At 42.8% G+C, this 13,318-nt stretch overlaps 1 protein-coding gene across 3 annotated transcripts in view; it reads left to right on the top strand.

The window, feature by feature from the left end:
- Nucleotides 1-12,542, top strand: part of LOC124032076 (vitamin D3 receptor A) — a 93,873-nt gene extending 81,331 nt beyond the window's left edge. For all 3 annotated transcript variants that reach the window (XM_046344138.1, XM_046344139.1, XM_046344140.1), the window contains 3 exons: nt 7,960-8,114; nt 10,880-10,996; nt 11,155-12,542. In XM_046344138.1, coding sequence (XP_046200094.1) covers nt 7,960-8,114; nt 10,880-10,996; nt 11,155-11,408 — 526 coding nt within the window. In that variant the 3' untranslated portion in view covers nt 11,409-12,542. The remainder of the gene's footprint in view (nt 1-7,959; nt 8,115-10,879; nt 10,997-11,154) is intronic.
- Nucleotides 12,543-13,318: the final 776 nt, after the last annotated feature.

The following is a 13,318-nucleotide window of genomic DNA, read 5'->3' on the forward strand; positions in this document are numbered from 1 at the left end:
ATCGGATGTCGTCGACCTTCTTTTCAAAATGGTTGACGAAGTCATCTGCAGAGAGGGAGGAGGGGGGAGGGGCGGAGGATTCAGGAGGGAGGAGAAGGTGGCAAAGAGCTTCCTAGGGTTAGAGGCAGATGCTTGGAATTTAGCGTGGTAGAAAGTGGCTTTAGCAGCAGAGACAGAGGAGGAAAATGTAGAGAGGAGGGAGTGAAAGGATGCCAGGTCCGCAGGGAGGCGAGTTTTCCTCCATTTCCGCTCGGCTGCCCGGAGCCCTGTTCTGTGAGCTCGCAATGAGTCATCGAGCCACGGAGCGGGAGGGGAGGACCGAGCCGGCCTGGAGGATAGGGGACATAGAGAGTCAAGGGATGCAGAGAGGGAGGAGAGGAGGGTTGAGGAGGCAGAATCAGGAGATAGGTGGGAGAAGGTTTGAGCGGAGGGAAGAGATGATAGGATGGAAGAGGAGAGAGTAGCGGGGAGAGAGAGCGAAGGTTGGGACGGCGCGATACCATCCGAGTAGGGGCAGTGTGGGAGGTGTTGGATGAGAGCGAGAGGAAAAGGATACAAGGCAGTGGTCGGAGACTTGGAGGGGAGTTGCAGTGAGGTTAGTGGAAGAACAGCATCTAGTAAAGATGAGGTCGAGCGTATTGCCTGCCTTGTGAGTAGGGGGAAGGTGAGAGGGTGAGGTCAAAAGAGGAGAGGAGTGGAAAGAAGGAGGCAGAGAGGAAAGAGTCAAAGGTAGACGTGGGGAGGTTAAAGTCGCCCAGAACTGTGAGAGGTGAGCCGTCCTCAGGAAAGGAGCTTATCAAGGCATCAAGCTCATTGATGAACTCTCCGAGGGAACCTGGAGGGCGATAAATGATAAGGATGTTAAGCTTGAAAGGGCTAGTAACTGTGACAGCATGGAATTCAAAGGAGGCGATAGACAGATGGGTAAGGGGAGAAAGAGAGAATGACCACTTGGGAGAGATGAGGATCCCGGTGCCACCACCCCGCTGACCAGACGCTCTCGGGGTGTGCGTGGGCGGACGAAGAGAGAGCAGTAGGAGTAGCAGTGTTGTCTGTGGTGATCCATGTTTCCGTCAGTGCCAAGAAGTCGAGGGACTGGAGGGAGGCATAGGCTGAGATGAACTCTGCCTTGTTGACCGCAGATTGGCAGTTCCAGAGGCTACCGGAGACCTGGAACTCCACGTGGGTCGTGCGCGCTGGGACCACCAGAGTAGGTGGCCGCGGCCACGCGGTGAGGAGCGTTTGTATGGTCTGTGCAGAGAGGAGAGAACAGGGATAAACAGACACATAGTTGACAGGCTACAGAAGAGGCTACGCTAATGCAAAGGAGATTGGAATGACAAGTGGACTACACGTCTCGAATGTTCAGAAAGTTAAGCTACGTAGCAAGAATCTTATTGACTAAAATGATTAAAATGATACAGTACTGCTGAAGTAGGCCAGCTGGCAGTGGGTGCGTTGTTGACACTACACTAATCAAGTCATTCCGTTGAGTGTAATAGTTCTGCAGTGTTGCTATTCGGGGCTAGCAGGCTAGCTAGCAGTGTTGTTTACGTTACGTTGCGTTAAAAGAACGACAATAGATGGCTAGCGAACCTAGAAAATCGCTCTAGACTACACAATTATCTTTGATACAAAGACGGCTATGTAGCTAGCTAAGTAGCTAGCTACGATCAAACAAATCAAACCGTTGTACTGTAATGAAATGAAGTGAAAATGTGATACAACCTGTGAATGCGACCGGGTAGTTGAGTTCTATACAGAAGACGTTGGCTAGCGTTGGCTAGCTGTTGGCTAGCTAGCAGAGTCACCTACGTTAAGGACGACAAATAGCTGGCTAGCTAACCTCGGTAAATTAAGATAATCACTCTAAGACTACACACTCTAAACCTAAACAACACAATTATCTTGGATACGATGATACGATGATACGAAGACAGCAAAGACAGCTATGTAGGTAGCTAACACTAAACTAATCAAGTCGTTCAGTTGAGTGTAAGAGTTTCTCAGTGCAGCTAATCAGTGGACGTTAGCTAGCTGGCTAGTGAAGACTACGTTAGGACGGCGAAATACGATAATTACGCAATTATCTTTGATACAAAGACGGCTATGTAGCTAGCTGAGAAGAAATTGCTAAGATAAGACAAATCAAACCGAGATATAATGAAAAAGTTAAAAAGTTATACTACCCGTTGGAGCGACGTGCAGATGCGTGCAGATGCGACCACTCGCTCCAACCGGAACACGTATAATGTAATAAATGTAATAAAGGTGAATTCATCTCCCAGTGTCTGTTGGAAGGCAGACTGAACCAGGTTTTCCTCTAGGATTTTGCCTGTACTTAGGTCTGTTCCATTTATTCTATTCTTAAAAAATACGACTCCCCAGTCCTTAATGATTACAAGCATAACATGATGCAGCCACCACTTGGAAATGTGTTAACACTTTGTAATCAGGACAAAAAGTATTTCTTTAGTGCCTTGTTGCAAACAGGATGCATGATTTGGAATATATGTATTTTGTACAGGCTCTCTTCTTTTCACTCTGTCAATTAGGTTAGTAATTATTTGCTAACTATAATGTTGTTGATCCATCCTCAGTTTTCTCCTATCTCAGCCATTAAACTTTGTAACTGTTTTAAAGTCACCATTGGCCTCATGGAGAAATCCTTGAGCGTCTTCCTTCGTCTCCGGCAACTGAGTTATTTTTGTAGTGACTTGGTATATTTCTACACCATCTAAAGTGGAAATCTAATTAGCATTATAATAAATATCCCCCAACAAAATCTGTCTAAACTAGAGTTATGTTTTTTTGCATGAGCTGCATCTCAATCCACCGCATCCGCAAATGGCGGCCTTTCACATCTGTGGTGGAAGGTGGCCAAGCTACAGTGGTGTTTGTCCCGAAAATCGGTCTTCTCATGAAAACATCGGAACGGTTTGGCCCACGTGTCACAAACACAATGGTGTTCTCCATTTTGCTCTACAACCCCCACAAGCGTCACGGGACTCTGCCAACTTCTGTCTGTAGCGTCCGAACAGTTTGGGCTACACACTAATATGACCCCTCTATGGAAAGGTGAGACTCCCACCAACACGTACGTTGGTTATTTTGCTCTACAACCCCCACAAGAGTCACGGGACTCTGCCAACTTCTGTCTGTAGCGTCCGAACAGTTTGGGCTACACACTAATATGACCCCTCTATGGAAAGGTGAGACTCCCACCAACACGTTCGTTGGTTATTTTGCTCTAGGATGCTCACAAGACTCGTCTGAAGGTAGCCCGGTAACAGTTTAAAAAGAAGTTAGTGTTTTGTTAAATATGGTTCAATATTTTCAAAAATACAAAACATTGCTGATCATACTTATATAAGGAAACTATATGACACTTTAAAACAACATTTTGATTACATTTTGTGCTCTGTTTGTTCGTGTATGAATCCGTTAAATAATTACATCAAAATATATTTTATATTTGAGATTCTTTAAAGTAGCCACACTTTGCCTTGATGGCTTTGCACACTCTTGGCATTCTCTCAACCATCTTCATAAGTGTGCGTTTGTGCTCACCTGGAATGCATTTCAATTAACAGGTGTTCCTTGTTAAAAGTTAATTTGTGGAATTTCTTTCCTTAATGCGTTTGAGCCAATTAGTTGTGTTGTGATAAAGTATGGGGGTATACAGAAGACAGCCCGCCCTATTTGGTAAAAGACCAAGTCCATATTATGGCAAGAACAGCTCAAATAAGTAAAGAGAAACGACAGCCCATAAGGCTGTAATGTAACAAAATGTGAAAAGTCAAGGGGTCTGAATACTTTCCCAAGGGTTTTTTACGCACATCCCAAACTTGATTAGTTTAATAAAGTTTTGATGATTTAAGACTTATTTCAAAGAGGTGTCACGAGCCAAACCCTTATCAATAGTCTTTACTACTTGAGTCCAACGCAATGGATATACTGCTTTCTCAGGAACGGGCCAAAATCCCTTCATTTGCGTGAAGAAGGGGGGGGGGGATTTCGGGCTGCCTTCTGAGACTTCGTAGGCGAAGTCTGTTCTATTGGTCACCGTGCAATCATTGGAAAATAAAATGGATGACCTATGATCAAGATTATACTACCAAGGGAACATTTAAAAACTGTAATATCTTATGTTTCACCGAGTTTTGACTGAACTACGACATGGATAATATAGAGCTGGCAGGATTTTCCATGCATGGGCAGGACAGAGAAGCTAGGTCTGGTAAGGTGAGGGGTGGGGGTGTGTGTCTTTTTGTCAATAACAGCTGGTGCGCAATGTCTAATATTAACCTGTCTAGGACTGCAGTTCCTCTAGCGAAACCCCAGTCCTAGACAGCCAACAGCCAATGAAATTGCAGGGTGCCAAATTCAATCAACAGAAATCTCATAATTTAATTTTCTCAAACATACATCTATTAGGCACCATTTTAATGATACAATTCTCCTTAATCCAACCACAGTGTTCGATTTCAAAAAAGCTTTTCGGCGAAAGCAGAACATATCATTGTTAGGTCAGCAAATAGTCACAGAAAGCATACAGCGATTTTTTTTCAAAGTGAGGAGTCACAAAAAGCAGAAATATTGATAAAATGAATCACTAACCTTTGATATCCTTCATCAGATGACACTCCCGGGACAACATGTTACACAATGCATGTATGTTTTGTTCGATCAAGTTCATATTTATATCCAAAAACCTCAGTTTACATTTGGCTTTGCCTCCAAAACATCCCGTGAATTTGCACAGAGCCACATCAAATCACAGAAATGCTCATAATAAACATTATTAAAAGATACAAGTGTTATTCACAGATTTAAATATATACTTCTCCTTAATGCAACTGCTGTGTCAGATTTTTTTTTAACTTTACGGAAACAGCAAACCATGCAATCTGAGTATGGCGCTCAGACGACATACACAACCCAAGAATATATCCGCCATGTTGGAGTTAACATAAGTCAGAAATAGCATTATAAATATTCACTTACCTTTGATCTTCATCAGAATGCACTCCCAGGAATCCCAGTTCCACAATAAATGTTTGTTTTGTTCCATAAAGTTTATCATTTATGTCCAAATTCCTCCTTTTGTTAGGGCGTTTAGTAAACAAATCGAAACTCACAAGGCGCGGGCAAGTCCAGCGGAAATGTCGGACGAAAATTCCAAAAAGATATATTACTGGTCGTAGAAACAAATCAAACGATGTATAGAATCAATCTTTAGGATTTTTTAAAATCATAAATGTTCAATAATGTCCCACCTGGAGAATTCATTTCTCTGTAGAAAAGCAATGGAACCGCACGTCACGAGACCGAGGCTGCTGGCAGACCTCTGACTCATTCCCCTCCCATTCAGCCCCCCTTCACAGTAAAAGCCTGAAACAACGTTCTAAAGACTGTTGACATCTAGTGGAAGCCACAGGAAGTGCAAGATAACCCATATCCCACTGTATATTCAATCCCACTTCCTGGTGGATTTTTTTGTCAGGTTTTTGCCTGCCATATGCGTTCTGTTATACTCACAGACATCATTCAAACAGTTTTAGAAACTTCAGAGTGTTTTCTATCCAAAACTACTAATACTATACATATATTAGCATATGGGACTGAGTAGGACGCAGTTTACTCTTGGCACGCTTTTCATCCAAATGTGAAAATGCTGCCCCCTATCCATAAGAGGTTTTAAAGGAGTCTCGAGGTATTTCTCGCCTGAGATAGAGTACCTTATGATGAGCTGTAGACCACACTCTCTACCAAGAGCATTCTCATCTATATTATTTGTAGCCGTCTATTTACCTCCACAAACCGATGCTGGCACTATGATCGCACTCAACCAGCTATATAAGGCCATAAGCCTTATATAGCTAAATGGCATATATTATATATATATTAAGAAAATGCTCATCCAGAGGTGGCGCTCCTAGTGGCCAGGGACTTTAATGCAGGGAAACTTACTTCTGTTTTACCTAATTTCTACCAGCATGTGCAACCAGAGGGGGAAAAAAACTCTAGACCACCTTTACTCCACACACAGAGATGCATACAAAGCTCTCTCCCGCCCTCCATTTTGGCAAATCTGACCATAATTATATCCTCCTGATTCCTGCTTACAAGCAAATACTAAAGTAGGAAGTACCAGTGACTCGCTCAATACGGAAGTGGTCAGATGACGTGGATGCTATGCGACAGGACTGTTTTGCTAGCACAGGCTGGAATATGTTCCGGGATTCATCAAAGGGCATTGAGGAGTATACCACCTCAGTCATCGGCTTCATCAATAAGTGCATTGACAACATTGTCCCCACAGTGACTGTACGTACATATCCCAACCAGAAGCCATGGATTAAAGGCAACATCCGCATCGAGCTCAAGGAGCGGGACACTTATCCAGATGCTTAAAAGAAATCCTGCTCGGCCCTCCGATGAACCATCAAACAAGCAAAGCATCAATACAGGATTAAGATTGAATCCTATCACATTGGCTCTGATGCTCGTTGGATGTGGCAGGGCTTGAAAACTGTTACGGACTACAAAGGGAAAAAGCATGCGCGGACAAACTGGCAAGTGTCTTCACTGACATTTTCAACCTCTCCCTGACTGAGTCTGTAATATCTACATGTTTCAAGCAGACCACCATAGTATAGTCCCTGTGCCCAAGAACACTAAGGTAACCTGCCTGAATGATTACCGCCCTGTAGCACTTACGTCAGTAGTGAAGTGCTTTGAAAGGCTGGTCATGGCTCATATCAACAGCATCCTCCCGGATACCCTAGACCCACTCCAATTCGTACCGGGGCACCCTGTATATAGCGACGTTGTTATTTTTGTTACTTTTTATTATTTTTTTACTCGTATTTATTCGGTAAATATTTTATTAACTCTTTCTTGAACTGCACTATTGGTTAAAGCTTTGTAAGTAAGCATTTCACGGTAAGGTCTACACATGTTGTATTCGACACAGGTGACAGTTTGATTTGCATTGGGCAGGACAAAAACAACTGCCTTTATTGAGAGGAGGGGAGGCTATATGCTTGTTTTTTAATCAAATTAAACGAAATGGGTAAGAAACGTTATTCAGACTTCGGTCTTAGAAAGCATTCAGGTAAAATGGCTGAATCCTGTATTTGTGACGAAGGGTTAGATCACAGGTGTAAACAGATCTCCATTTCTAGCCATGTCAGTCAGTGTTGCATGTATTCAGGATTCCCTTTGTGTCGGAGGATCTGTTTAGAATAACCTGGCTGGCTGTGTGTCAGCCACACTAACAAAGGCTGTCAGGCTCATGATGACTCATCATAAGAAGGGAATAGGCACAGAGGCAGAGCGGATAGACTGTCCCGTTAGTTTGGTGTTAACCTTCGTACCGGTGTGTGAATATGGAAGGTTGGATGAGGTAAAGCCTGTGTGCTCATGCCTCCAATAGCATTTAAGTGAAGCACACGCTGCAGTGCACCATGGAATGCTGTTGTCCCGGTAACCATAAAATTCATTGTACTACCTGTCCTTTCCGGTCTCCCCCTCCCTTAAAAAACTCTAGAAAAAAGTGCTCATTCAATTAATTCATCTGTGTGTACAAAAAAATAGAAACGAGCAAAAGATGGCAATTAAATATTTGTCAGACAATGACAATGAGGCAATTCCAGTTTGAAGGTTAAGAACTACTTGGTTTAGTTTGGAAATAGAAGAATGACATCGCCCAATGTGCTGTAAGATTCCAGCCTTTGATTGTTGTTATGCCGATTCCCTCATCTTTTGGTACCAATGAAACACTGTCTCTGCCATCAAATCTGGAATGAATTTCACATTGGGAGAAATAGGTTGCTATTGCCACAGTTTCTCATCAGGTAAAGTAAAAGCAGATAAGGCCCTCTGTGTATGATGTGGTGAGGGCACCCTGTCAATCTGCATGTTTGGCTCAATACATTTATTGTGTGTTTCCAGAGGGCTGACTGCTGAGGACCAGATCGCCCTGCTGAAATCCAGTGCCATCGAGATCATCATGCTGCGTTCCAACCAGTCCTTCAACCTAGAGGACATGTCCTGGAGCTGTGGTGGTGGTGCCGACTTCAAGTACTGCGTCAACGACGTCACCAAGGGTGAAATACATGTACACACACACACACTCTACACACTGTTCGTACACTCCCCGCCGCATGTTTACATTTGGCTCTATACTCCCATCTTTTTGGTTTTGAGATCAAATGTTTCATTTAAAGCAACTGTGCAAGAATGCCACCTCTTATTTTAGGGTATTTTCATATCTGTTTTACTGTTTAGAAATGGAAGCACTATGTACAGTGCATTTGGAAAGTATTCAGACTCCGTGACTTTTTCCACATTTTGTTAAGTTATACTTATTCTAAAATGGATTAAATAGTTTCCTCAATCTACACACACTACCCCTTAATGACAAAGCAAAAAGTGTTTTTTATAAATGTTTGCAAATGTATAATAAAAAAATATTAAATATAACATTTACATAAGTATTCAGACCCTTTACTCAGTACTTTGTTGAAGCACCTTTGGCAGCAATGACAGCCTCTAGTCTTATTGGGTATGACGCTACAAGCATGGCACACCTGTATTTGGGGAGTGTCTCCCATGCTTCTCTGCCGATCCTCTCAAGCTCTGTCAGGTTGGATGGGGAGCGTCGCGGCACAGCTATTTTCAGTTCTCTCCAGAGATGCTCGATCAGGTTCAAGTCCGGGCTCTGGCTGGGCCACTCTAGGACATTGAGACTTGTCCCGAAGCCACTCCTGCGTTGTCTTGGCTGTGTGTTTAGGGTCGTTCTCCTGTTGGAAGGGGAACCTTTGCCCCAGTTTGTTTCTGAGCACTCTGGAGCAGGTATTCATAAAGGATCTCTCTACTTTACTCCGTTCATCTTTGCCTCGATCCTAACTAGTCTCCCAGTCCCTGCCGCTGAAAAACATCCCCACAGCATGATGCTGCTGCCACCACCATGCTTCACTGTAGGGCTGGTGCCAGGTTTCCTCCAGATGTGACGCTTGGTATTCAGGCCAAAGAGTTCAATCTTGGTTTCATCAGACCAGATCATTTTGTTTCTCATGGTCAGAGTCCTTTAGGTGCCTTTTGGCAAACTCCCAGCAGGCTGTCATGTGCCTTTAACTGAGAGGAGTGGCTTCTGTCTGGCCAGAGTCTTGGTGGTGCCAAACTTCTTCCATTTAAGAATGATGGAGGCCACTGTGTTCTTGGGGACCTTCAATCCTGCAGAAATGTTTTGGTACCCTTACCCAGATCTGTGCTTCTACACAATCCTGTCTCTGAGCACTACGGGCAATTCCTTCAACCTCATGGCTTTGTTTTTACTCTGACATGCACTGTCAACTGTGGGATCTTATATAGACAGGTGTGTGCCTTTCCAAATCATGTCCAATCAATTGAATGTACCACAGGTGGACTCCAATCAAGTTGTACAAACATCAAGGATGATCAATGGAAACAGGATGCACCTGAGCTCAATTTTGAATCTCATAGCAAATGGTCTGAATACTTTTGTAAATAAAGGTATTTCTGTTTTTTATTTTTAATACATTTACAAACCTCTTTGCTTTTTCATTATGGGGTATTGTGTGTATGTAGATTGACGAGGAGGAAGATAAATATTTTTTTACATTTTAGAATACGGCTGTAACAAAACAGAATAATTCGTAAGTATTTGAACAAATTCACTTATAGTGTATTAAATTAGTCAAGAGTTTTAGTATTTGGTCCCATATTCATAGCACACAATGATTACATCAAGCTTGTGACTCTACAAACGTGTTGAATGCATTTGCTGTTCGTTTTGGTTGTGCCCAATATAAAAATGAATGGCAAATCAGGAATTATCATTTTGGAGTCACTTTTATTGCAAATAAGAATAGAAAATGTTTCTGAATGCACTATACAGAAATTGCTCCACAATTTCTTTGTTGCTAAAATTCGAATAGTTTTTCCAAATTTTGGTTTGTGATGAAAGAAGCATAGTGTATCATTGTACCATGTGAACCGCTGTGAATTATATTTTCCTCAGTTTAAAACAGGTGTACAAACCCGAAAGTAAAAGACGCAAAAACGAAGCTTAAGAATGGGAAATAGAAATGGCACACATAAAACAGATCTACCGTTTCTTAGACTTGCTTTCAATGAGAATGACAGATCTATAACATACTTTTCTAAGTTGAATTTAGTCTGGTCGCCCAAAAACGGACATATTGCAGATTTAATGTAGAAGCTACCTTGATTAGGAATAGTTGAGCAATAAGGCCCGTGGGGGTGTGGTATATGGCCAATATACCACGGCTAAGAGCTTTCAGGCACAACGCAATGCGGATGAGTGAGAATGTTAGAGGCATAAAGACCATATACCCCCCCCTGTTTTTGGTAATGGTGAGAGTTTAGCATTTTAGGGGGGAGATTATCTTTATTATTTTGGGGTATAATCATCATTATTCAAGATTCATTCATGATTATCCCTAATCATGGCAGCATCCACATTAATGTAGAAATGTTCAGAAACATCTCATTTCATTTTTCAATAAAAGTGACTCCAAAATGACATTTATTCACCATTTAGTTCCTATTGGGCAAAGCATAATACAAAGCACAACCAAAACAAACTGCAAATGCATTCAACAAGTTTGTCACAAGCTTGATTTAGTCATTGTGTGCTTGGAATATGGGACCAAACACTACGCTTTTGACTACTTTAATACACTAAGTGAATTTGTCCAAGTACTTAGTGTACCTGGAGTATCGAGACAAATGTAAACATTTTAGCTTCACTGTCCAAATAAATATGGAGGACCTTGTCAAACCACAATGAGCACACACTTAACCCACTGTCGGCCCCTCCCTGTAGCGGGTCACACTCTGGACCTGTTGGAGCCACTGGTGAAATTCCAGGTGGGCCTGAAGAAACTCAAGCTCCATGAGGAGGAACACGTGCTGCTCATGGCCATCTGCCTGCTGTCTCCAGGTATCTACCCGCTCGCTGTCATGTGTGCTTGTTAGTGTGCTTTGCATGCTTTTGTACATGTTTGTGCGCACATGTACAGCATCTGTTTGTATGGTATTTTTGTGTGCATTCCCCTCTCTCCACCCCTCCTTTTAAGGGCCTCTCTCTCCTCCCTGTAGATCGACCTGGGGTGCAGGATCACGCTAAGATCGAGGTTCTCCAGGACCGTCTGTCGGAGGTGCTCCAGGCCTACATCAGAGTGAACCACCCAGGAGGGCGGCTGCTCTACGCCAGGATGATCCAGAAGCTGGCCGACCTGCGCAGCCTCAACGAGGAGCACTCCAAACAGTACCGCTCGCTGTCCTTCCAGCCAGAGCACAGCATGCAGCTCACCCCGCTGGTGCTGGAGGTGTTTGGGAGCGAGGTGTCATAGCAGCCCCTCTGACCCCTCCCCATGAGGGACCCCCAAGATGGCGTTGAGTTGCTGGATGGTGGGTTCAGCGATGGAAGGGTATCTGAGGGGGGATAGCCGAATGGACCTGATAGTGTCACTGTCAAAGAAGGTTTTGGGGGGTTAATTAGGGATTATGGGTAAAGAGAGTGAGGGGCTTTGATAAGGTTGGAATTTCCCATTGATAAGAAAAAGGGAATTTCAAACAGAATGTATTTATAAATATATATACATACATACATACATACATACATAAGCTAATATCTATATTTAAAAAAAGGTGGTTTCGATTAAAACAAATGGATGAGTAATCTAATGTATATTATAGGATATGTAGGCCCTATTTGTGTGCATATGAATGTGTGTATGTGTTGACATGGTGTTTCAAATGTAAAGAATGTAATGCATGCATACAAGCATACACGCACAGACACACCCCGAGTAGAGTGTGAGGGGCCTTCTATTTTTGATGTTTGTATATTGAATGACCACAAGAGGGTGTTGTGCACAGGCACTGACTTAATGGATTGGTTAAAGTGTAGGCTACATGGGATATGTGTGGAAAATCTGGAAACTATTTGGATCTTTTGCCCCTTCAAAATATATACATTTGCCACTCAAAAAGCTCTTGCCTTCATAAGAGGAAAGAACAACATGTTTTTAGTTCATTTTCATTATGGATTATTGGCTAGCTAAAATAAAATGAGCTAAACTAACCTAGTAAGGTGGCTAACGGCCATGCCTCAGGGAGAAGTTAGCCGTTGCTAAATACATATGTACAGTTGAAGTCGGAAGTTAACATACACCTTAGCCAAATACATTTAACTCAGATTTTCATAATCCCAGTAAAAAGTCCCGGTTTTAGGTCAGTTAGGATCACCACTTTATTTTAAGAATGTGAAATGTAAGATAATGATTTCTTTCAGCTTTTATTTCTTTCATCACAATCCCAGTGGGTCAGAAGTTATATACTCAAATACTATTTGGTAGGTAGCATTGCTTTTAAATTGTTTAACTTGGGTCAAACGTTTTGGGTAGCTTTCCACAAGCTTCCCACAATAAGTTGGGTGTATTTTGGCCCATTTCCTCCTGAAAGAGCTGGTGTAACTGAGTCAGGTTTGTAGGCCTCCTTGCTCTCACACACTTTTTCAGTTCTGCCCACACATTTTCTATTGGATTGAGGTCAGGGCTTTGTGATGGCCACTCCAATAACTTGACTTCGTTGTCCTTAAGCCATTTTGCCACAACTTTGGAAGTGTGCTTGGGGTCATTGTCCATTTGGAAGACCCATTTGTGACCAAGCTTTAACTTCCTGACTGATGTCGTGAGATGTTGCTTCAATATATCCACATAATTTTCCATCTTCATGATGCCATATATTTAGTGAAGTGCACCAGTCCCTCCTGCAGCAAAGCACCCCCACAACATGATGCTTCCACTGCCGTGCTTCACGGTTGGGATGGTTTTCTTCGGCTTGTAAGCATCCCCCCCTTTTCTCTAAACATAACAATGGTCATTATGTCCAGACAGTTCTATTTTTGTTTCATCAGACCAGAAGACATTTCTCAAAAAGTACAATCTTTGTCCCCATGTGCAGTTGCAAACCGTAGTCTGGCTTTTTTTATGGCAGTTTTGGAGCAGCGGCTTCCCTGCTGAGCTGCCTTTCAGGTTATGTCGACATAGGCCTCGTTTTACTATGGATATAGTTACTTTTGTACCTGTTTCCTCCAGCATCTTCACAAGGTACTTTGCTGTTGTTCTGGGATTGATTTGCACTTTACGCACCAAAGTACGCCCATCTCTAGGAGACAGAAGGCGTCTCCTTCCTGAGCGGTATGACGGCTGCGTGGTGTTGGTGTTTATACTTGCGTACTATTGTTTGTACAGATGAA

This window comes from Oncorhynchus gorbuscha, linkage group LG03 (genome assembly GCF_021184085.1).
Source record: "Oncorhynchus gorbuscha isolate QuinsamMale2020 ecotype Even-year linkage group LG03, OgorEven_v1.0, whole genome shotgun sequence".
Taxonomy (NCBI): Eukaryota; Metazoa; Chordata; class Actinopteri; order Salmoniformes; family Salmonidae; genus Oncorhynchus; species Oncorhynchus gorbuscha.